Source organism: Neolamprologus brichardi, chromosome 6 (genome assembly GCF_056152115.1).
Source record: "Neolamprologus brichardi isolate AB-2024 chromosome 6, ASM5615211v1, whole genome shotgun sequence".
Classification (NCBI taxonomy): Eukaryota; Metazoa; Chordata; class Actinopteri; order Cichliformes; family Cichlidae; genus Neolamprologus; species Neolamprologus brichardi.
In genome coordinates, this window is record NC_142109.1 from 19,278,683 (window position 1) to 19,304,939 (window position 26,257).

The following is a 26,257-nucleotide window of genomic DNA, read 5'->3' on the forward strand; positions in this document are numbered from 1 at the left end:
TCCATGACAGCAGTCATTGTTAAGAAAGATGCAAACAGGATGGCCGCGTACAACTGGCCTTCTGTGTGCCTGCGTGAGTAAGAGAGACCATACATATGTATGCCTGCTATTTAGATGGTATTTACTGCCCATTCTGTCTTCGTGTGTGTGTGTGTGTGAGAATTTGTACCATTAGACTAATAGTATGCGTGTTAGGAACAGGCTTTTCCCACCCACTGCTATTGTCCATTAAGGTTGACCAGATGAAGAGTGAACAATAGCTTCTCTGTGGGGGCCAGTGTATGAAAGAGTAAAAGTGAGGATGAGGCTAAAGATACGTACTTTCTGTAGAAGGCTGGCAAACAAGATCACGCAAACAAGATCACACATCCACGCGCGGGCACACACAAACACAACCTCCCTGTTGAGAGTGATTAGGAGTGCTGCTGTGAACAATAGATAGAGTCAATAAAGGACCTCAGAGACGTCCGACTACAAGAGCAAGGTCTCTTTTCCCCTGCTCCCTCCACCACCTCTACCTCGATTCACACTCCCATTTTTTTTTCTCCTTCACACTCTTTTGCCTCGTTTACACTTTCAGCTCTTTTGGTGCGGCATTCTTTCTCTGTCAAACAAGACCACTCTTCCTCCCCGACTTTCCAAACTATTTCATTTGTCATATCTTTCCCAGCTTTCTCCATAAACCTCTCAATTTCTTCTTGTTTCTCGTTGTTTCTCTACCTCCCCCTCACATATACTTTGTCTCCTTTGTGACGCTCCTGTCTTTTGTGAAATGGGCGGACGGGCTGAGCTGACAGAGGCTGACACGATGGAGCGCCATGGCAAACTGAAATCCATCCTGTCAGTTTAGAATCAGTGTCACTCATTTTACAAGGTTAAAGATAGCTTTGCCTAATGTGCTGTCAGATACAAACAAGCACGTACACCACATAGGCCTTGCCACACATAATCACAACCCACATATGCGTATGCTATAACTCTGGCACGCACAAGTGCAAACACACACTCACACATGCGTGCTCTGCACTCCAGGCGACTGCCACATTAATTCACCTGCCTACATATAAAATGGCATATTTGTACACTAGTTGTGGATCTTATAGATTGTGTGTTTATACTTTGTGGCGACATAAATGTATTTACACCATCATATTGTGGGGACCAACTTCCCATTTGGGAACCATAAACAAGTCCCAATAATAACTAGGGCACAATTCGGAGGTGAAGACATGGTTTGTGAGGAGGTTTAGTTTAAGTTTAGGGAAGGGATGCAGTTAAGCAAATAGCAGCTATGGTTAGTTTCAGGAGAAGCCTTCAGATAAAAAAATTAAGTCAATTTAATGTCCTCTAAAATGATTTAAACACAACTGTGTGGGTGTATGTGCATGTGCAAACCCCTTTACAGCCCTATCACCCCCGTGACAGACACAGTGCCACAGAAATGTCTTGGGGTGCCTCGCCCAATGTCTTGACAATAGTCTCAGTGTGTGTGAGTGACAGAGAGTGGCTCGGGGACACAGAGGGGGCGTTATACTGGGTAGACGACACGCACGAAGATGTACAGGCACACACACACGTACACACACGCACATTAAAGAGAGAAGACAGTGAACTCTTTCTCTCCCTCTGCACTATTTCTCATTCCCTCTCTCCCTGACGCAGAGAGACTCAATCATTCTCGCACTCTGTCTCCTTTGACGCATAGGAGAAACAAAATAACTGCTCCCTCACTCTCTCCTCTTTTTTTCTTTGTGTGTGTGTGTGCGTGCGTGTACAAACGCAGACTGTATAATTAATACGGCTTTCATTTTCTTTCAGCTATGAAGTATGCTTTTGGTATGCAAACAGACTTCTTGCATGCGAGTGTGTGATAACGTGTGTGAGTCTGCGGGTGCACGTCCGCGCGTGTGTGTGTTCGATACACCAGAGACCAAGTGCAAAGTTGGGCCATTGAGCGGACAGAGAAGGAAGAAGGAGAGTTAATTAGAAAGCAGGGGAGACTCCAAAGCGTCCCTATCGATAACCTCACACCACACTTCAAGCGTGTATATGTACATTGGCTTTTGCAATCCCCTTTGAAAATTATAGTTCGGCATTAGGGTTAAGAAATGGCTCCCGTGAAGTCATATTCAGCAGAGCCTTTTACTCAGAAGTCTGCCTGATTATTATGCGACTCTTGGCATTAAAAAATGTTGAAAAGTGCAAATTATTCTGCAGCTAATGCAGTAAAAATAGTTTAGATGCTGTTTGTCTGCAGCATAAAACTACAGGTATAGATTGCACTTTTAAGGTGTCAGTAAGGAACCTCATTAGGGTTCATTTTGGGTGTATGAGGATTTGTGTATGGTATATTAAAATATAACCATCTATATAACATCTGTCACATTTTCTTTATGTTCTGATTCAGTGCTTCTGTTTTCAGGCTTCAGGGCTTAACTGTGGATTATTTTCACAACTCATTAATAATTTAGTCTCATTAGCCCAATAGGCTGACAGAAATTGCCATTTGTAACCAACCAAGAGTCCAGACTACATATTCAGTATGCTGGCATAGAAGATTCTGAAATTCAACCTGTTTTCATGCCTAAAAGCTACATAAATTTTTAAATACTGAAACTGTTGCAGTCTACAGCTCTTGCATGGTGTCCATCTGCAGAGGAAGCTATGTGTTTTTAGAAAGCATTGATCTTTCAAGCTTTCTTTTAAGCCACGAGACAACAATCCAATTACTCTTTAAAGCTTATTCAAGGAAGAAATGTATTTTTCAGCCCATTAGGGGGATTTAATCCCCTTACTTTATCTGAAAACTAATTTTCACAAGACAGCAACGAGACCTCTAATGTACACAATATTTCAGTGACTTAAGCACTATATATATTGAAAATTTTGAGTTTAAGTGGAGCACTTTGTAGATGCAAATACATTCACTGATCTCTACATGGGTTCAGACACGATATGCGCAATTTGGATTCCTCACAGTCCAGATCTCACATTCTACACAAATCCCCATACGGGAATAAGAAATGAATTATTTAACCATTCATAATGATCATGCCATGTAAGAGTAACACCACTTTGTAAAAGTCACACAGAGACACTTTCTTGCAGGAGCGACTTATTAATCAGATAAAAAAAAACATTTTTTTTTGATATTCAGTTAGTTAACAATTTTAAATTCAATGTTTGATCATCCACAACTACACCGTTACTGCTGCTGCGGTTGCCTTTTGGTTGAGATCTACTAAAGATCTACTGCAAACATGGTGAGCACGCTTAACATCTGTCTTTTAGAGAATTCAGAGAAAAAAAAGGGGGAAAAGAAAAAGAATAACAAAAAAAAACCCCTTCAGAGCATGTTAAGGTGAAATCGTTGATTCAACATATTTTTGACAGAAGACTCCCTGCAAAGGCTCTGCAGGATTTAAAAGGGCCGCTGTCAGCAAAGGCCGGCATTAGAAAACACTGTCACACATCAAATTCTAATCAAAGCCTGGTCTTTTTAACAGCCGTGAAAGCTTTTATGTTAACACGACACCACGACCAAAGCTTTATTCACGCTTTTAAAAAGAGACTGACCCAAGCATGTGTGTGTGCCTGCACCTGACAATACACCATATCTGTGTCAACACACTCTACCCTTGCTTCTCATCTTACCGGTGATACCGTGTGTGACTCCCCTAACCATGAATAAATTGTCTGTGATCCGCGCTTACAAAGTGTACACCTGTGTGCGTCTTTGTATGGATGCAGGTAGGGATGTGTATATTTTCCAAGCTGTCTCAAGTTGTCGGCTCGGATGTGAGCATTCTTTTATCCAGCCAATTAGAGGTTGCCATTTCATCCCATGGAAACCTGTTTGGGGCCTAATTGGAAGACGTATTTGCATTACTTTGATTTCAGTTTCTTAGTGCGCTTGTTTAAAGCTTCTGTGTGCATATGCGGATGTGAGTAATGTTCAATAAAAGTGAGGGTTTTTTTTGCTTTTACCCCCTTTTTCCTCAAGTGCTGTTAGTTGCCATCTTCATATTAGTGCTGTATTTGTGAAACAAGAGGAGAACCTCTTAAATAATCTATGTCTGATTTGTACCTGTGCACTGTTGACCCATTAAGAACGAGCTTTATGGTAATGCCTTGCTATTACTGTGCTATATCAGGAGAAAGTCTTTGACTTTAAGTGTAGTTTGATTCATCACGTTCACTGCGTTTTGGCTCTAAGTGTCTGTATGTGAACATAAATCATGTTAGTTTATGCGTATGGAGGTAGTTCTTCCTTTCCAAAGTCCAAGGGAACAAGAGTGTGTGATTACACAGCCTGTGTGAAAATGTGTGTCTGTCAAACAGGTCGACCTGATTTAACATCTCTGTTTGAAGACACTGGCTATTTCTTAGGGCTTGGGTCAGCTAGATCTTTTTGTCTGTGTGTAAGTGTAAGTGTGTCTGCACATTTACGTAGGTGTCTCTCTTCTGGTTTATTTCTGACATGAACAGGCAAGTGGGACTCTACAAGGATCGAACACGCACACATAGCGTATACGCTCACACATGCACTGGGAGAGGTTTGGGTCAGTGGTATAATATGGAGAAATGCTGCAGGCAGAGGCATGCCCACTCAGATTTATGTAACTTTTTCATTAGGGCAGGTAGAAAGCTCTCATCTCTTTCCCTCTCCCTGTCTCTCCCTCTCTCCCTGACACACACGCACACACACACACTCACACCAAAATAGCCTGGAGAGTCTGAGCTGGCTTTCCTCTCAAAGTGAACCTCCTTCCCTCCTCTCTTCTTCTACTTCTAACCCTAGACCCATATACCTCATTTCTATCTTTTTCAGTCTATCTCCTCCTTCCCTGTACTCCCCCCATCAGCTTTCCACCCCTAGGCAATACCTAAGAATGCATTTTCATTTTGTAGCTTCACATCTCCCTCCACCACTCACTGAAGCATTGCCTGTTCTCCCACTCACCTTATTTCTCTTCATCCACCTACCCAAATCTCCTACAACCACCCCACACCGCCACCACTACTCCCCCCCCCCCCCCCCCCCCCCCGAAGTTAGTGGTACTAACCAGGAATTTCTTTTCTACTCTTTCATTTACTCTCCTCCTCTTCTACAGTCTTCATCTCGATCTTCCGATTTATCTATCTTCCACCAACAATTCTAAACAGATGGCTACATGTAGCCTGGAGCAAAAACATTGGCTTTGGACTACAGCGCTACCAGGGCCAGTCTTTTGCACTCACGCAAGATCTAATAAGCTGATATCCGGCGAGAAATGTGCTCTGATTCGCCAGTGGCAAAAATGCATAAACCATATTGCACAGTGCAGATATTCACACCTTAGGCTTGTTCCTTGGTAGCATGCTTAATTTGATCCAACCCCCCCCAAAAAATGAAAAGCAAAGATTAAAGCTGATTTTAACTACGGTCTAAAAACAGACGAAAAAGAGGGAGCAGGAAATGGAGAGGGTTGTTAAGAGTCATTTGTAAAATTTAAAGAAACTATTAAGTGTTATAAAAAAAGAAAGTTTGGAACCATTAAAAACACGTTTTAAAAAAGATGGATCCAGATGGAGAGTGATGAAAAGAGATGAAACCACTTAGGGAGAACAAAGAGATCAATCAAGAGAAAGACAGACGGAGGAAGATGTAATTGTGCATGAGTGTGTGTGTGTGTGTGTGTGTGTGCGTGTGTGTGTGTGTGTGTGTGTGTGTGTGTGTGTGTGTGTGTGTGTGGAGAGGGCGGGGGGTAAAGTCAGACATTGGGGATGGAAGATTGGAAAGAAACACTTTTTTTATTGGACGACTTACACAGCGCTGAGTTCTAAAGCAAATATCGCAGGCGCCTGCTCTGTACAATAAAATAATAAGTGTTTATAAGCACATTCCAGTGAGTAGATTTTTGCCACCTTGGTTTTGTAAGTTTGTACATTGAAGCTTAGATCTGTTACCATCACTTTTGAGAGTATGTACTGTATGTAGACATCTTTTTTTAAGACTCATAATTAGACATATATCTTTATATTCCAATACTTTAACTCTGAGCATTCACCTCCTTTGCTTTAAGCCTGATTGTGATTTAAGAATAAAAGCGCTTTTTCTTTATGTGTGTTTGCAGACCTGTCATTGGATAGGTGTTTGATGATTCGTAAGTTGTTTCCTCTATAGATGTCATGAGTTCAAAACGCAGTTTCAGCATTTTTTAACAAAAGCACGCTGATATTGTGTCAGTCCATTCTACATAATAAAATCGTTCGGTCCACCGAGCTGTCACCTGGAACATCGACTGGCAAAGCTAAACCAATTTTAATCAAGTTGACTCACCCTAGATTGATTCAGTTTGAGTTTATCCAATCCGACTTGATTCCACACAATCTGAATTATTCAATTTAGCTGCGCTGTGCGCAGTCCAGTTCAGTTCAATTCAAAATCCATTCAAGCCAATTTAATTCAGCTCAACTCAATACCACTTAATGCACTGAAGATTCTTTTGTGTAGGTGGATAAAACCAGTCATAGGGCTACTAAGCTGTCTCGAATCCCTGTCTAGTGTGAAAAAGAGTGCTTTTGTTTAGCAATATTGGGTAAAATTGCTCAACCCACAGACAGCCATTAAGGTAATGCTGGAAGGCAGATGAGCTGAATGCCGAGCTGTACAATACGGAGCAGAGTCTTCAAGAAGCAAATAAAAGGAAGCATCGCAGTGAGGGGCTTGCTATGTAGGTCTTTGTGTGTGCTCAAATGTGTGTCTGTGTCAGGGAGTTAAGAGAGAGTGTTTGTGAGCCTCTGCGGATGTGTGTGATTCTAGGAGGCAGAGTGTGCCCGGGCTTGTGAATGTGATTCCGATCCAGAGGGAATGGAAGAAGAAACTGATGTAAGAGATGGAAAACTTTCCTATCCACTTGTGTGTCATCATATTCTTATCAGACTTCATTTGCTTGCAGTGAAAAAGTGTGTATGCATAAGGATCTGGGAGGGTGTGTAATTATGTGCTATTATGTACACACAAAAGTGTTTCGGTGGGCACGTCTGTGTGTGTTAAAATCATAATTTTGACAGTGCCTGCCACATGTATCCCTGCTTCAGCTTGCCTGCGTGAGTGCATGTATCTGCTGGAAAGACATTCCCACATTCTTGCCATTTCCACAGAGAAGTTGAAACAAAAGCTGAAGGGAGGAGTTGTTAACACGGTAACATTATCAGCTGAACAGCCTGTCTGTATTATCTTGTGTGGTAAACAGCTGAGACAGACAGGGGACTTCTAATCACATTCCAGCTCTGGTTGACCTTGATGTGTAAGGAAACAGACAATTTGTCTCCTTTTGCCTCCTGCAACCTCCCTCCCTCTGATTCTCTCCTTCCTTTGTCTTTCTCTGGCTGCACTTAGGCTGCCACACATGGAAATGCACATGCTGTCTTTGTGGCTTTAATTCAATGAATCCTAAAAATAATCTCAACCTTTAGCATCGCCTTTTGCCCTTTACTTTTCACGTTCACATTCTTATCTTGAGTCAAAGCGTTTTAAAGAGTATGGGTGACCAAAACATCACTTTAAAAACCTCATCTTCATCCCACTGAGGACATTTGGACTGCACCTTGTCTACGCTGGCTACATTGTGAAAGCAGCATGCCAGCACAGCAGCAGTAGCAGCTGCAGTTCTCAATCATTTTGTGTTCAGTTGGAGCGCCGCTGTGCAATCTGAAAACTTTCGGCAGCAGTCACGGCCCAATACACTCTACATAGTCCCGGAGAAAATAGCAGAAAAACAGGTGTGAAATGGCAGCTTCGAAATGAGACCAAAACAGTTCTTGTGCAGATGCGGCCTGCAGTGCTTTCACATTTACCATTTTTCAGGAATTTGAAACCAAATCTGGTCCTCAAGCTAAGGCTTTTCCCCTGTTTTACAAAGTTATATCTGTGGAAGTGTGTGCAATACAGCTGAAGATTTGTTTGGTCAGATTCAGTTAAAAATGAGCTTAGTTTCTTTCAGTTAAATTTATATCAATGTAGCTGTTCTAACAACAGAGGAGTTCAAACAGATGGATAGCTCAAAACCTGTGATTGTAGATATGTCTATACTATGTATAGTACTACACTGTAAACATGGAAATAAATAAATAAAAACATGAATAAAAAAGTAAAGGATTATTTTGTCCAGTGACCTTAAAAAACATGACAAAAACATTTATGAGTCATTTATAAATCTGATCGCTGCCTATATTTAAAATATAAATGTTGAATGAAATGATTTAACTAACAAACTATTATTCTTTCAATTTCAGCTGATGCTTCTAAATCTTAAATCGAAGGTGCGATGAATGCTTTTGCACTTCCATTCAACTGTGGCTCTTCATGCCAAGAGCCCACAAAGTACTGCTGAATGGCAGGTCGACAAAACTGTCAATAAAAGGGAAATTCGTGTTTCTCGATGTTTACAAATGTCAGTTTGTTTGTGAGTTTTAATAATGGACCTTCAGTGCACTTTCAGACGCAGACTATTTATGTTCGTACAATCTCGATCAAGCGGAAAATCAATGTTTACAGGGTAAGCAAGTGTTCTAAATCTACAGCCAAGCACCTAAGAGGGGAGACTGCGATGGTCAACCCGTTCTTAGTCTCCTTCCATCATTTAAACCTCTCTCACTCTGTCTCATTTCATCCAGTCTGGCTCATGTTTCCTCTCTCAAGTCCACTGCGTCTAACCCCAGCACCTCCCCTCCCCTCGTGCTTTGCTGCCAGGTCAGCAGATCAGTTTCAGTCTGGCTCAATGGGTGATCCCCACTTTGGTTACCTTGTCCTTCTCACCTCCCACTTACCTCCACCTCCTCATCTCCCATCTACTCGCCCCTTGAGCATATGGCTGGCTGAGTGGCCTGAACTCGTCGTGACTTCAATAAATACCTCAGTGTGCTGGTATCATCATGACAAGGGTCACGGGATGGTTACAGTGTGCGCATTCGTGTGTGTAACAAAGCGACAGGGAGGGGACAGTGTGTGTGTGTGTGTGTGTGTTTCTGTTTGTTTCTGGATGACAGTACCTTCCCCTCTATGACCCAAATGCACGCCGCATGTTATCACAGGGGGCGTATGTGCGGATGCATTCATGTGGCATGCATGAATCTGAGTCTGTGACAGAGGCTCGTCATATTTAATCCTGGAGGGATTTTGCTGAAATGAAAAGCTGCTTTTCAATTTTATAATCCAGTAGACCTAATCTCTCCACCCACACCCGTCCATACAGTCCAATTAGATGGACAAGACTGGCCGGATGAGTCCTGTTCACCACAAACTCACCTCCAGTGCCTGCCCTTGCTGTGCCAAAACAAGTGCCCCGTGTTGTGAGAGTCCAGCAGTGACCTTCACCAAGTGTTGCAGAAATGTGCAGTGCGCAAAAAACTGCACCGTCGACCCACCTGTTTCCACTGCAGTCTTGGCCTTGTTAACAGGACATTGATTGGACTTGGACTGAATGTGTGTGCATGGGTTTAAGATGATGTGTGACTGGTTCGATTCAGCCTTTGTGGCACCGAGCGCTCACCGCCCCCGCACACCCGCTGGGTTCAGCAAGAGAGAAAGTGCACACTACAGTAAAAGAAGTCGCACTAGTGAAAATGCTGAGTCGATTTATTCTCGGAGGTCAGTGTGGCGCATGGAAGATGCAAGGGTACCAGCGACGGGGTGTTTAGATTTATAGGCTGGCATATGGCAAAGAAAGTTGGAGACTGACGGAAAGGAAGAGGGAGTGAGAGTTAAAAGGGAAGAAAAGTGAACAAGTGAAAAGTTCAAAGCTCTCTTTCAGATTAAGTTACTCTCTGAAAAAAGGGTGAAAACCAAAGATGGAACTGGAACATAACTGTTAAGTTTGATAAGCTTTAATTGTGGGTGACTGAGGACAACAGACAGGAGGAACCTTGTTGTGATGAATTGTGCATTTTGTGTGTGTGTGTGGTGGAGTTAAAGGGTGGAACAAGGCCACTTTGCCCATATTGACTGCAGTGCCATGTGGCTGCTGTGATCATTAATGTGTCCTGATGCCAACGGGTATCCTGATGACCCACATCTCAGCAGTCCACTCTCAGTCTCTGGCTGCCACCCAAACCAGACCTCTCTCTTTCTCTCGCTCTCTTGTCTTCTATCTTTACTCCCCGCTTTCCATGCCTCTCTTTTCTTGGAGAAACATACTCCTATCATCTTTCTTACAATTTGTCCACTGCAGGTGTAAAAGTGAAGTTGCAAGGAGCAGAGGTGACGAGGGTAAACAAATATAAATACCCGGGCTCAACCAACCTCCAAAGCACTGGACAGCACGTAAGAGAGGTGAAGGGGAGAGCGCAGGCAGGGTGGAGTGGGTGGAGATAAGTGTCAGGGATGATTTGTGACTGAAAGATAGTAGCAAGAGTGAAAAGGGAAGTTGTTAGTGAGAGCTGCTATGATATATGGTTTGGAGACTGACGAAACGACAGGAGGCCAAGCTGGAGGTGGCAGAGTTGAAGACGTTAAGGTGTGACCAGGATGGACAAGGTTAGAAATGAGTATATCAGGGGGATAGCACGGGTTGATCAATTTACAGACAAAGTCTGAGGCTGAGATGCTCTCAACATGTGCAGAGGAGGGATAGTAGGTATGTTGGGGAAAGGATGTTGAAAATGGAGCTCCTGAGCAGAAGGAAAAGAGGAAAAAGACAAGATTCATGGATATAGTGGACAAGGAAATTAAGGGGGTCGGCGTGACAGAGGAGGATGTTAGAGACAGGGTGAGATGAAGGCAGTTGATCAACTGTGGTGAGCAAGAAGAAGAAGTTTGGTATTTAACCTCTATAATTTTTCTATTACTGTTAGAGACACACACCCCCGACCCCCAACACAAACACACACAGACACACACACTTTTTGTGGAATTTAGTTAAATATCTAGTCATTTAGACCACATTTCTGTTTTTTTCACCATTTTGTCCCTCACCATTTCCATTCATATACAGATATCTTTCCTACTCTCTCTCTCCCTACTCCTCAGTGGACAATTTACATAAAAACAACCAACACTATTAACTGAGCTGTCTTGTGATCTTGTTTCCTCTTTGATGCAATCTTGCACTTTATTCATGAGCATCCGAGTTGGTCTGATGATGTGCTGACTTCAAATGAACAGCTTTTAATATTTTCACTGACCCAGTAAAGTAGCTTTAAAATGCACAAGTTCTGCCCCATCTCGTTTACTCCATCTTCTTCCCCCTCCTAACCTTCTGTAATTCTCACCCACTCCTGATCTAATTCTATTCCAATTTCTGTTGGCATCGCAAATCCTACATCTGGCACATGCACACCACCTATTACTCCCGGAGTCTATCTCTCACTTGCACTCATGTATAAAATGCATATGCCTTCATGGAATAAGCAGTACCGCAAGCAAAGTGACAGGCACCCACAAACAAAAACCTGCTCATGTCGCTAAACTGTTTGAGTTAACAAATTTTGACATGTAAGCGAAACCAAGTCACGCATGAGCTCCCAAAATCTTAGCCAGCACACACACACACACACTGTGTATGAAACCAATGGGTGTTGCAAATTTTGGGGGTCGGCTTGGGTGGGGAGGGGGCAAACCTCACTGCAGCATGGGAGTTAATTACCACATCCGATCAATAATTCATTACTCTGTCAGTTTGTGTGTCTGGGTGAGTCTCTCTGTGCTCTGGCATGTTTTGAGTGCACATAAGCATGAACACCAAACTCTCCCAGTAAGCATTTTCTTTCCCTGGGAATGGCAGATTAAGAGGATTGAATCCGTAATGGATTAACCTCTGCAGTTTGTGTGCGTATGCATATGTGTGAGTGTTCCTGTGTGTGTGTGCGTGCGCGCACTGAGCGGGATCAGAGAGCCCATGTATGAACTGATTAGCCTAAGAAGCTGCTCTCCTTCCCTTTTAATGACCACATCAGCACTTTTCTCACCACGTGGAGGATAAATGTAGACTTGTCTGTCAAGGAAATGAGAAGCCCGCCTCTTTAAGAAGGGTTAGCTGTCATTCAAATATCACTCGTGGGCGCACTCCCTACGGAGTCCGGAGACCCTGCTGTGTCAGTGTGCCTGTGATGATAGATAGTAACTGTGTCTGTGTATTTGTGAATGTGTATACATGTGTAGGTGGAGGGGTGAGTGACCATCTCTATGGTGCATTTATTTATCAGCAGGAATTAAGCTTTTAACTGCAGCGCCTGGATTGAAAACCAAAGCCATTGCATCCATTAACTATATGACTGATATTGTTTATGGGATAAACATATATGCTAAATGGAAGAAAGATAACAGCTTGACAAGGGAAACAGAAACACAAAATGACCAATTACCCTGCTGGAAGCAACTATTCACCCACACCCCTCTCTGTTTTCACTCCGACTGATCTCCTCAGGGGTTCATACACACGGTGTCACATACACACACGTGTGCGCGCGCACATATACACACAATCATGCACATTCACGTACTCTTTGGCTACAGTGTGAGCTTGATGTATGTGCCCTGTAGTAGATCTTGCTAAACAGAGGGCCGATGTTTGACATGGAGCGCACGCGTCTGACAGCAGGCTACCGCCACACTGCTCATAGGCTTAGTATGCTGACACAGACACAAAAAAGTGCATAAGCATACACACACACACACACTGACAGCTATTTTGTGGAGATAAAATGGTGTTTAGACATCAGCGACAGGGTTTGCAGTACAGTATGTCAGCAGATGTGTGAATAAGAAGACATGAAGCCTGGGATGAAAAGGAGGAGATCAGGAGCCACACAGCGGACAAAGAGACAAAGAGAGTTTTTTAAGACAGAGTTATAACGAGGGACCAGTCAAAAGAATATTCAACATCCAGAGCGCCTACCTGTTTGCTGTACTTGTTTCCAGTCTGGCAGCCGTACTCTGAGCACTGGTCAGATCCCAGGGACATGGCATCTGCATTGCCACTGCCTCCACTACTGCTGCTGCTGGAACCAGCACTTCCCACACACCCACCACTGCCTACAAAGGTGTTAGAGGGAGGAAGCTCCTGGACTGCCTGGTGCTTCTTTCCCTCTGCTGGAGGTGAGTGAGGCTGAAGATTCACTGCGGGGAGGGGCGAGCTGGATTTGTAGTGCCGGGCCAGATCTGGGCTTGACTGATGCCTCCTACCACCGCCCATCCGCGGGCTTCCAGGGTCACCATCCACAGCACAGTAACGAGCTGCCAGGCGCTCACTAGCACTGCTCAGATCCTCTTCATCATCATCATTGGCATGGCGACGCAGTCCGTTGACTGTGACTATACCACTGTAGAGGGCCCTGTCTGACTTTCCTCCTCCAGGTCCATTCCCACTGCTTCCACTGCGCTTGTCCCTCCGAGGCTTGCGTCCACGATCTGATCCCCCACCACGGCCAACCTGTGGCTGCGCCCCCGTGGGACCAAAGAAATCTTCCTCTGGCTCCTTCTTGCCGGCCTCATAGCCATTCTTACCCTGAGCACCACACTGCCGAGCTGTGACTACCAGAAGAATAACCAAGATGACTGCTGCGGCTCCTGCCAGGACACCAATTGCTACACTGAGGCGCTGCTTGCCTAACGCACGCTCGCTGTCTGGGTCCCCTGCAATGTCTAGTGACAGCGGAGCCATCAGGCTTCGGGCCACCTGGGGAGAAAGGAAATAGGGGGAAAGATAAGATGCAAATGCAGAGTAAAGAAGGAAAAGGAATGCAGAGTCAAACCATCAATAAAAAGTTCAGAGCAGCAACTGTAAAAAGATGACACAGTGGGGGTGAGCCACAGAGAAACATCAAACAGCATCGTCATCTTAATTACACTGTGTTTTAGTGTGTGAGCTCTCCATTATTCCCAGACACATAGGGTGTCACTAAATATATAATTGCTCTTGCTTCCCAGTTGCAGCATTTCAAATTGTGCCTGCAATTCTTCACTTGTGATCTCGCATCTTCTGCAGTAGTAGAGAAAAAAATCTGGGATTATACTGTTTAAAGCTGATTAAAAGAATAAAATGAAACTTTAGACATTGAGCTCACGGGCAGTTAGGAATGGGAAAAGTAGGAGAAACAGTCAGTAAATGTGAAAATAAATCCAAGAGACACATTATGAATACACCCTCTGAATGCAAACTCATCTACTGTCTCATCAATGAACAATGTCCCTATTGTAAATGAAAGCGTAGGCATGGATTTGTTAAGGATTTGGTATCACAATTTTTGCACTGCGAATTGGACAGTTAGACAAATAAGGAGGCTACTGTAAATATGTGAGCTCTGTGGAATTGTCTTTAGAGCCATTTTTTCCCCACATGTTAAGGTCTCAAGTTTGTTCTGTTTAGCATAATGGTTTTGTTACAAGGTAAATCCACGCTAATCCATTTCAATATACAGCATATTGCACATATTTTGTCTCTGGGCTTAAGATAGATCTAACAATTATCTTCCTTTATGAACACATATACAGGATTGAAGCTCAGACATGCTCTGAGCTTGTACACTAATAAAAGGATCATTATAAGAAAGTGGGTTATGCTGAAACACAAACACAGCCATTAGTGGATATGGAGCCTTGCTCGACAGGAGACAATGAGGCTGTGGTGTTCTGGTCTGCACAGCCCTGCTGATAATATGGGGTAGACTCATGAATTTAAATACGACTAATCAATACAAACCAGCTTTGTAGGCAGAATCATTATTTAGATGCACTACAAGTTTAGACAGATATGAGCACAGTGATATCTATTCATGCACCTACACATGCCCGCAGAGAGTGTAAGCTGTTAGCGAGACAACTCATTCAGCAATCCCGACACCTTGTCACAGAGCTCATACGACAATTTCTTTGACCCATCTAGACAAAAAACTACTGACTCATGTAATTCCTGCCGCCTGCTGCTTAAGAATGTTAGATAATAAAGTATGCAAGGATGAATGGGAGAAAGAGAAGTTAAATATGAGCCCTCATGGCTTCAGATGGCTCAATAAAAAAAATGGTATAACCTGCAGTGTTAGTAATACTGCAGAAAATTCTGCTCATACAGCTGCACTGTGTAACTTGCTCATTATACTACAAAAGGCATATGAGGCTTACTTATACAGAGGCATTCTTTTTGTTATCCATGAGCTGAGAATAAGCCTGGCAGTGTTGTAGTTCGTTGTTTTATCCCCATCTATCAGGGTTAAGTTTCATTGTTTTTCACTGAGTTGTGTTGGTTCTATTCCATTATTCTGCTTCCACTGCAGAGGGCCTCTCTGCCAGGCTCCGCTCTCCCATCAGCCCCACTGTTCTTTTGCCTGCAGTATTCCTTTCCATTCTCATTCTACTGGGCGTCTCTGGCATAGCACATCCCCTGCACTGTCTGCTGTATTGTGTGTGCAGAACAAAGAGAACATTGCGATGGTGTGTCATATGTACAGATACCACTATGTGATGTTGCAGCCGCTAAGTCTGTGTGTGTTTGAGTGAGCACACAGGCACATGTGACGGCAAAAAACACGAAATGGTGCAAGGTGTATGCTTGTGAGTCATCTCCTCTGTGTGTGTGTGTGTGTGAGTGTGCATGTGAGAAGATGAGACAGCCCATGTATTGTCATCCAAGTGTAGATATGCATGCTGTATGCAGGTATGGGTACAGCATACCTGCACAACAACATTAGATGCGTTGAGAAGTGTTGAGCGGTATAAGCTGCCAACTCTACCCCTACATTTGAATTCAACCTTGTGACACATCCCAAAATCCCAGAGGAATCTTCCATTCTGCTGCATGAGCTTTATTCTAGCTGGACCTAACATTAGCATCTATCTGTTCTAGTCTCCAAGGATTCGGTTATCAGCATGTCACTGCAGATACTGATACATCCAGACAAGGAGTCCACACAACTGGCCAAAACTTGAAAAGTACTCATTCCCGGCCGGGGGCTCAATAAATTCACACCACAGAATAGCAACACTTTTAAAAATCTTAAATCTTTAAGATTAAGAAAAATATATGCATACACACACACATATATATATATATATATATATATATATATATATATATATATATATATATATATATGAACTGAGATAAAATACAATTGGTTAAAATGTGAAAGTGAACTTCATAGTAGATCACACTTTTGATGTACCTTAAGGGGTCCCAAATGACAGCAATGTCTAAAATCTCACAACTAAATTCTTTCTTCTTCTACCTCAAACTCTGCAGAATGATATTCCAGATAATTATCCAACATGTGGCTCTCCCAGTAATGTTGGATAGAAAAGACTGGGGTAATTTTCTGCCGCGGTGCTACTGCAGCAGCAGCAGCCGTTTTCGTTCCCTAATTGCATCTGGCATCCATCCACCACTCAGTTTGACTTCATTATGAGATGGAGGTATTCTCTCTTCAATGACTTCTACTCAATTACTCCTTCAAGTTCCTCCTTACAGTCACACTAAACTATGCATATTGTAATCACAGACAGCTTTTATATCAGCTTGGATATATTACACCTTATTGTTTGATTCAGTGGCATGGTCATTTAGGCATACTGCAGATAATTTTTCCTGCCCTGGTATTGTTTCATCACTTACCTCGTGATCTTTTTAAATTCTCATCTCTTTGATTTCTTGGGGTTTTTTTAAATATATTTTTATTTTTAAGTGTTAAATGCATAAGGTGTTCTATTTACTCCCTTGTGATAAAGTCATTCACCCTCTGTCTGCACTCATTTGTTTGAGTTTGTTCGAAAAGATATCTGGATGCCAAATTGTCTCCACATGAGGTGAGTCAAAACTTTCAAGCTGAGGTAATACAGGATGTTTTTCCCTTGCTAAAACACAACATTTAGCTTTAAGTGTGGTTCAATACAAGGATTTAGATTACTCAGAGGGCATGTTTAGCACAGTTTTACTGTAGTTGCTATGCAACTGTCTAAAATAGCTATACTAACATAACAGAAAATGAGAAATTAGTTAAAGTTTACATTTCTCAGCTGGCAATCATATATATTCTCCAACTGACTCATTTTTAATCATCTTCCCACCCAGGGAAGCAATACACTACAACAAGCATAGATCGAGGTAGAGTCTGCAAGAGGTGCATCTGCATTATAAAGTGTGCTCTTACAGATTCAGCTAACATTTTGCATAGGTTAGGCAGAGTTCAGTGGAACATTTTATGTTGTCCATATTGACCAAAACATTTTTTTGCTTGTTATATGTGTGCCTCTTACTACTCTTACTGTTCGCCTCACTACCTCACTACTATTTATATAATATTTATATAAATCATGATACAGGCAAAGAGTGGACAGCTGAAGACCTTTTCCTCAGAGAAAATCTAAGAATCAGTTCCTGCCCAAGTTTCAAGTGGGAGTTGAAACCACAAGTTCAGCACAAACACTCTAACCACAAAGCCACTGAACCAATTTAATTAATTAAGCGCCAGTACCAATTTCCACACCAGAGATAAAGTTTCAGTAATTATTACCTGCCAGCATTTATAACTTAATTGAAGATTTTTAAAGCGTAATGGGAAGTTCATTTGATTAATACGGAGGCAGAGGAGAAAGAAAGATTTCCACCAGCATAGCATAAGCTAAATTTGAACTCATACTGTTGTAGTTATTTTTGGTATCTCGGTAATGTCTTTGAGTCTAGTCAATTACCTCTGCACCTCCGTGTGGCTCTTTCAAGCCAACTCTGATCTTGCTCTGAAGACTTCTGTTTCAGAAAGCCACACAGATTTATTCAGTAATAGCAGATGCATTATATATTAAAGATTCTCTTTATTCTCCCAGTAAACATTACTCCTTTACAATTTGAAGTGGTTTACTTTATCTAATCTCTGCCCGTGTCTCTTCTCTTCACGGTGTGCTTCAAAACACAATGCAAACTCTATACTGCATTAATATTCAAGTCTATAGTTAAGAGACACGGCTCTGGAATAACTTCTATTCAAATGTACGAACATACTTCAACCTATTCTGTATCAGAGGGCCAAAACTGGGACAAGGCGATCTCTCTCTCGCTGGCTTTCTACCATACTTACCTCTAATGCTCTCTCTCTCTCTCAAACACACTCTTTTCCTCTCCTGTCTCTCTCTCACTCTCCCTCTCTCTATCACACACACACACACACACACACACACACACACACACACACACACACACGCATGCACGCACACACCTAATGCTTTCAGCTTTGAGTTCAATGTACCATAAAAGGAGAACCACTTCAGTAATAACAGTTATTTTAACCACACACACATTATAACAATGCATGCTGGACAAAGAACACACTCCAGTAGGCTCCAAACTACAAAGAAGCTGGCATTGCCAGAAGCCTTCAAATGAGAAATGGGCTTCTTTATCTGGGGCAAATGTAGGCACATTTCCCCCCAAAAAACTGTCTGAAAATTACACCATGCAGGCTGCAGAATCTCTGCATTTATTCATTCTGCAGCCACAGCTCCTGCACTGTAATGTGTAGACATTGTGGCCATTTAAGTAGGCCCCGGGGCAATACCATCGTTGTCAATATTTGTTATCATTACCAACAGTGTGGAATTGTGGTTCACATTTACCAAAAAGGCACAGTAGGTTTCATTAAATCTTTTACTTTGAGTTATTTAACTTAATGTACTCTGTGGGAGAAATCAGTTAGCATAAGACTGTATTAATACATGAAGTTACCTGTGCATCCACTAGTGAAGCATTAGCCAAGCTCTCATTAATGAAGACATGAACCAGCGCAGTGGCACAGAGAGAGGGGATGCCACTGTCATTCACTCGGACCACCAAACGATGTAGACCTCTGTGGCGCCGCTCCAGAGGCTCTGCCAGGGTGATCACTCCATTGGTGTGGCCAATCTCAAACAGTCGGAAGGGATTTCCTCCTACTAGAGAGTAGTGAAGATCAGCATTTGGGCCTGTGTCTGAGTCTATGGCTGTTACAGTTTTGACAATGGTGCGGGCACTGCTAGCAGGCGGTAGGAGGGTGTAGGACTCGTTGGCTGGAGAAGTAATTGCGGGGGCGTTGTCATTTTCGTCCGTCACAAAGAGCGAGACGGTGGCAGTAGCAGTTTTGCGAGGCTCACCTCCATCCACTGCCCGGACACGGAAAGTGTAGGTGGAAAGCTTTTCACGGTCAAATGATGCAGAAGAGAAGATGGTCCCAGTGTTGTTCTCAATGGAGAACAACTCTTCCTTCTCTTTTTTACCATCTTCTCCCTCTGATTTTTCTCCTGTCATCTTCTCATCAACTCCATCCATCTCTACAAAAAGACTTAGTTCTGCATTCTGACCTTCGTCAGCATCAGTCACAGTGACCATGCCAACTGGACTGTTGGCTAGCAGATTCTCCTTTACATAAAATGTGAAGATTTCCTGAACAAACTTTGGAGCGTTGTCATTGCGATCGGTCACCTGAACAACAACGCTGGCAGAGCCTTGTAAAGACGGGGTGCCTTTGTCCTTTGCAAAAACCCGTAGTTCATATCGCTCTCGCTGCTCACGGTCCAAAACCCCAGTGGCACGAATGTCTCCATTGTCTGCATCTATGTAAAATGGTCCATTAGCAGCAGGGTCGAGTGAGTAGGCAATTTCAGCATTCTTGCCACTGTCTGCATCTGTAGCTACAACAGTGACTACCCTTTCGCCAGGCGAATTGTTCTCTGCAAAGTGGACCTCCACAACACTCTGGGCAAAGGTTGGAGCATGGTCATTGATATCTACAACTCGCACCATCAATGAGCTGTTACTAGAGAGACTGGGGCTGCCAGAATCTACTGCCACAATTGTTACACTGTACTCTTTTGTGGCCTCGTAGTCCAGCAAGGCAGAAGTGTGTAAGAAGTACTTTTTCTTGTTCCTGTAAAAAAAGAAAAAAAAAAAGAAACATGAATGCAATAGACATTTTACAGGGAAATGATATAAGTCTGATCTCCGGTGGAGACAAATAATGATGTTTCTTATTAAACTGCACTGGCACTGAGACACCAGGTGTTGCAGAAAGTTAAGTGGCTATTGTCTTGGTATTTTTATGGGAAATGTTCTATTATCATATCATACAAAATGTCACTTCTTTTGATTTTAGAAAGCCCAAGGTGACATCTTCAAAAGTCTTGTGTTGTCTCTCCAACAGGAAAAAAAGCATAGAGATACGTAGATCACAGTGATTAGAAACGAAAAAAAAGACAAGCACTCAATTAAAAAGATGGGACTAGAGAATACCTTGTTCTTTTTGTTGCCTGAAAATTAACATCTGTCGAATAATTTCACTTTTCTTTCAATCAGCTCTAATATTTGCTACTTTAATAATCATTGGATTTAAAAACATCTTCCAGGGTGACTGCAATAATCTGTGAAGGGACACTAACACTGGAGAAACTGTGATTGTGACATTTTAATTAAAACCATGTATCGATGTGGTGAAGACCTCTTATTGTTACCACTTTGACAAATTTCTTTACTCGAGAATAGCCTTACATTCAATAAAACCACTAACCTCATTGTACAGGTGTCTGGTACTAACAATAATATCCTAAGAGGCTTTGTCTTTTTTTCTCACTCCTGCCATTCAATGCCTTAAGGGAACATTCTTATAACTGACTGAAGTGCACTGACATCTGTAGTCATCACTGCTGGAATAATATTATTTAAAAGTGCAAAGCCCTTGACTATAATGAATATTTATGCCTTAGGTTTACAGATTGTAAGATAGCTTCCCTACTTTGTAACGTTAGTGAATGAGTGACACTACTTGAACTAAGCTCAAGTGAAATTGGCATGGAAAAACACTTGAATTCTCTGTGAAAAACAGAGATCTAGATGGAAATGGTTTGCTGGATGTGTTGTTATCAGTGTTAGAATAAGCAGGTGTATATACATTTTCATATGCTGTATATTTCTGAATCATGATAACAGTTCACACAGTTCAAGGTTTGTATGGTATGTATGGTGAGGAGATACCAGTGAGTGAGCCAAGAAGAAGCTTCACATTAGTGTACAGTTTATGGAAAATGGGGGTTGACAAATTACAAAAGAAGAAGAAAATCATCTTACTAAGCTAATAGGCTCCTTCTAGAACAACTTTTATTCACCATTCATCACTGATTCTACAAGTGTGTGAAACGCTATTGGGGAGGATTAAATATTGTTATTAAAAATATATATATTACCGCATTTGAGGTTTTAATGCTTTGTATATGGTTCAAAATCTCCCATAGGTGTTCTGCTGGGTTGAGATGGGGTTACTACAAAGACCATATGATTCATATCATTTTTATACTCATAAACCATTTAGTGACCCCTTGTGCCCTATGGATTAAGGCCATCAGTACAGAAATATTTCATCAAGCAATAAAGGTGAGCACTCAGGACACCTTTGTATTGATTTTTAGAGACCCTTGCCTCTAAGGGAACAAACTGTTCCAGGAACTTGACCTCCATAGCATGGCAGAGCCCACAGAATCTCTCTGTATAAGGATCAAGGGTTCAAGTTTCCCTCTGATTTTTCACACATCTGTGGTTCTTTGATAACTGAATTAATCACTGTACATAAGTGTTAATAATTAACTATAAATTACCTGTTTTTGATGGAATTTTAAAGTTGTATTGTTTGATGTATATGACCCTTTTCTTAATAAACAATGACCTCGCTGTTGTTTTTCAACTCTGTCATTTTGATTCAGGTGCTTAATGATACATTAGACACATGTTATTTTACTAATATTCTACCTATTTGCTAATGTTTTGTCCCCCACTCAAGTAAAGTTGTGTATCATATTGAACTTTTATTTGAAATGCCTCATTACTTACTTAAGATAACTTACTGTGTTGTGCTCCTTAAAAAATTTCCACCATGCTTTGGCAAGGAATTATTATTAGGATAGAGGTTCATTATCTGACAGTGTGTGCCCAAGTAACTTATTATCTAGTCTTTGATTCAGTGTTGTTCAGCAAATGCTTAATGATAGACACTTATCCTGGCACGTTTACTTTTAACTTTTCAGGATTTTGTGTAAGTTATCACTGTTAAATGTTTTGTTTCATCTTACCTGTCAAAGGCGTCATCTGCAGGTAAGGGTGGGAGCACTGTTTCCCCAGCTGGCTTGAGTGTGAATGGGACATCTCCTACTACTGTGCAAGTCACAGCTCCATTCTCTCCCTGGTCCCGGTCTGACACCTGGACCAGAGCTACTGGTGTGTCCACCAAGACATTCTCTGGCACTAAAGAGGCTCCGTCTCGTACAGGGATCCGGCCAATTTTTCGGATCTCTACAACAGGAACGTTGTCATTTTCATCCCGAACAGCCAAAACTACCGTGGTTCGATCAGTGCGGGGAGGCTGGCCGCGGTCCCTGGCCATTACTGTGAACCTCAGTTGTGCCACTTCTTCTCTATCAATCCTGTGGAGAACACTCAGCCATCCAGTTGCTTCATCCAGCCTTAGGAGTCGCCTGACAGACTCAGTTGCAGCTCCAAAGACATACTCCACTTGCCCATTGACTCCAATATCACGGTCTGACGCTCTAACCTGGAGGACAGGTGTACCTGGAGGGGCATTTTCTGCCATTTCTGCTTCATATGTAGACCTCTCAAATTGTGGGCTGTTGTCATTCACGTCAGAGATAGAAACACGAAGCAGAGCTTGGGAGGAACGTGGTGGGTTCCCTCCATCTCGAACCCTCAGGACAAGCTCATATGAATCTTTTTGCTCACGGTCTAAGGTGCCTTTCACAATGAGCTGTGGCTGTTTTTCACCATCTGGTATATCTGCCACTTGCAGTTCAAACACACTGCTTCTAGCTCCTCCCCCATTATCTCCACTTCTACCCCTCCGGTCCCCAAGCCCATCTACTCTAGTAATGGGGTTTCCTCCTGCTGTGCGTCTTGATGAAGTTGACCCAGCCCCACCGTCCTGAATGAGCTCATAACGGTCAATGCCATTTCGCCCAAAATCTCTGTCTGTGGCAGTGGGAAGCAGGTAAAGGGTTCCAATGGGCCGATTCTCTTCAACTGAAAGCTGCAGCACAGGTGAGGGGAAGGAAGGTGTATTGTCATTGATGTCTGTGATGACAACACGGCCTTCAAACAGGTCTACCCAGCTCTGCAGTGGCCCGATCACTGACACTTCAAAGTCCAAGAAACACTCATTTTCATCAAATATCATCTGGCACTGGGGGAGTTTCTCTCTGTCGATGCGCCGTGGGCCGGTTGTCAGCTCACCTGTCACATTGTCAATCTTGAAGTACTCTGAGCCGCTCTCCAGGGCGAAGGTGACATCCCCACTGCCTGTACCTGCTGTGAGGCCAAGGTCTGCGGCTACGTTGCCAATCTTGACGTCAGGTGGACCCTCCTCCGCCACCCGGTACCGGAGAGCTGAGTCGGCACCCGGTAGCTGAGTCAGCAGCTGCAGCACTAAGACCACGAGGCTGAGAACCTGCGCCGCGGAGGAGTGCACTGCACCAAGCCTCTGCATGGCTCTTTCTCTTTCTCTCGTTTCTCTCCTTCCCGCTCTGTCTGCCTGGTAGCTGCGGCTCGTCTCTTCTTTATTTATGTTCTGGTGTACCTCACGGCGTGGGTGTTTGGTTTATCCTTTCTTACCCTTTCTCTACCACTCTCTGTGGACTGCTGCCTGAGGTCCGGAGAAAAGCTTTCTGACTGTAGTTCACTTCAGTGGCAAAGGCTCCTTTCTTCTGTTCTCCTCCTATACCCAGTGATTTTTATTTTCAAACTTCTATAGCAGCAGTGCTCTTATCTTGCTGGGCTGTTTAAGCCTCAGAGATATAAAAAAATCCATCCTGCTGCGAAAAATAAAACTAATTTATCAGAATTGGATTAATCCACTTCCTGACTTCTTTCTCTTCCCTCCGTAAACCAGAGAGCTATCCGGACAAGGGCGCTTATCAGTTCATAATGCTATTTGTAACTTCTTTTTATTCCAGTCACATTTGGGACAGAGGCTTTTCTCGCGTTTTTCACAGTTAGAAACTGCAATGCAGCACCACTAGAGGAAAGAAAGAAAGAGAGAGAGAGAGAGAGGGAGAAAGAGAAAACAGCCTCTCAGCTCTCCGGATGGTCAAAATTTACTCGAATCTCAGAAAAAGAATGAAAATCTGTTTGAAACAAGTCTCTGGGATCCTGCTAGACTGGATCTTTTCTTACCTTCAGATCCAGCTGCGTTTTCCTCTTTTTCCCGCAGTGGAGCAACGTGCCAAGCAGTCGGATTCCTTCACGCAAGTTATCTGGAGAGAGGAGTGTTTTGCAAGCCGACTTTCTGATCATGTATTTTCTCATAAAATAGAAAAACCAGAGCCACTCTTTGTGGACTAAAAGAGGGGTATCCCGAGTGCAGCATCAATTTAGCATAATCCTGTGCAGCCCATGTTCGGGATGGATGTCTCGGTGATGGACCGAGTGTAGATGCGTCTTTTTCCAAGAGTCCCGCATTCTCTCTCACTCCTCCACACGCGCCTCCTCCTCTGGTTTTTTTTTCCCTCTCACCTGCACTGCTCGGGACTGCTGCTGCTGCCTCCGGTCTCCAGCAATGCTGCAGTCTCTCTCTCTCTCTCTCTCTCTCTCTCTCTCTCTCTCTCTCTCTCTCTCTGCCTCTCTCTCTGTGTGTGTGTCTCTCTCTCTTCGCTACTGCAACATTTTTCCCCATTCGCGTAACTCGATCGCTGAGCTGTAACGGGAGAGGCAGCAGAGGCGGTGTTGGGTCGCTGTGTGTGTATGTCGGTTACTGGGGACAGACCTCACCCCCCTTCCTGTCATATAGGAAGATTAAATGGCTTGGTGTCTGGGCTGCTGACAGCTCCTGGTGGGGAAATATCTTTATTCACGTATTCATACAAAGGACAAGAGAGACGGATAGAAAAGAGAGTGATCTGGCTGTAATACAAGTCAGCCCAGCGCTCAGTCATATTTCTGCTGGTGCAGCTCTTTTGCAGAGGCAAGTGTAGAGAGCTTCATTCATTCTTTTCTGAAAGAGGCAGAAATTGACACAGCCTTTGCGCTCTCACGTAATGGGAAATTGTTGTAATATTTACAATCCTGTGATGGGTATAGTTGCACGGCATGCGTAAACTGTAACCTATAGTATACCTTCCACAAAGCACCACTGCAACCAATGCTCTATTGTAAATAAATACAGAAATAAATTCCACGGATGAATCAAAAGTGGTAAGCATGCTATCTACCACTTTTTCTGATTTTATTTATTTATTTATTTTTAACGTTCAGAGGTGTTTCGGTTGTTTCTTGGCTTTCACTGCCTCTTACATAGTCTACTCACACACGTGCACACACTGGTGTGGAGTTGTTGTCTCTCAGCGGAGGGACCTGCTCGGTGAGAAGCGCAATGCAGCATCGGTCCGCTGCTTACTGAACACTACCGGGATTTCCACGTTGCTGCTCTACTACATCACCTTTGCATTTCTAATTTCCAAGCTAGTCAGGCCGTTTGTTATAGAGCCACTAGCACCGTTTGTCTCCCGGCCTGAAAGCAGGGAGTTCCCCCATAACACATAACATTATTGACGGAGTGAGCCCTGTGCACCAGCCATTAGTGAACAGTTTATTGCTGACGGAGAGTAAACAAAGACTGACAAACTGCATAGACGGGTGACATGTTGCCGTTTCTACCCTCTCTCCCACCCCCACTCCCCTTTCTGCCCCCCCTCCCAGCTGCACCAGGAGCTGTGGGTGTGTAAAGCGCTTATGGGCCAATGTGCTTAACATTCAGAGGCACCGACACTCGCCCGCTTCAAGCGCACTCACGCCCTCTATTGTCTGCCCCACGTGCGCGTTTGTTTCCCTCGAAATGAATCCTGGAATTCGCCTCGTGTTTTGTGCACGCAGGCATGAGCGCGCACATTCATTTCTGTGAAGAAACGAGAGAAAGAAACAAACCGGCAATTAGAAAATGAAGTGCACGTGCGCGCCTGCTTGTGTGTATTGTTTGGCTCCTCCGGTCAGGTTAGTTCATTTTTGCTTCAGCTGATTTAAGAAATTTTGGTCTCATTTGACCTAATAAAAAAATCATCTAATAAAAATATGCTGACCCGAACATGCTGTTATATCCAACCCATTAAGATATAATTGAGCACGAATCCTCTTTCATCAGCAAATGAACTGCACTTTCAATTTGCATATTGAATGAAAAGTGACCCGTGGTGTGTGCGTGTGTGTGTGTGTGTGCGTGTGTGTGGTCTAGTTAAACACAGGATGTCTTTTTTGTCTCTGCGCTGACAAGCTTT

At 43.1% G+C, this 26,257-nt stretch overlaps 1 protein-coding gene across 1 annotated transcript in view; it reads right to left on the minus strand.

The window, feature by feature from the left end:
- pcdh7a (protocadherin 7a) overlaps positions 1-24,532 on the minus strand; it is a 40,273-nt gene extending 15,741 nt beyond the window's left edge. Inside the window, exons 1-4 of the mRNA XM_006787293.3 lie at positions 24,165-24,532; positions 22,055-24,006; positions 18,690-19,866; positions 12,879-13,658 (exon numbers count right to left, since the gene is read on the minus strand). Of these exons, the coding sequence (XP_006787356.1) occupies positions 12,879-13,658; positions 18,690-19,866; positions 22,055-23,478 (3,381 nt within the window). The 5' untranslated portion in view covers positions 23,479-24,006; positions 24,165-24,532. The remainder of the gene's footprint in view (positions 1-12,878; positions 13,659-18,689; positions 19,867-22,054; positions 24,007-24,164) is intronic.
- Positions 24,533-26,257: the final 1,725 nt, after the last annotated feature.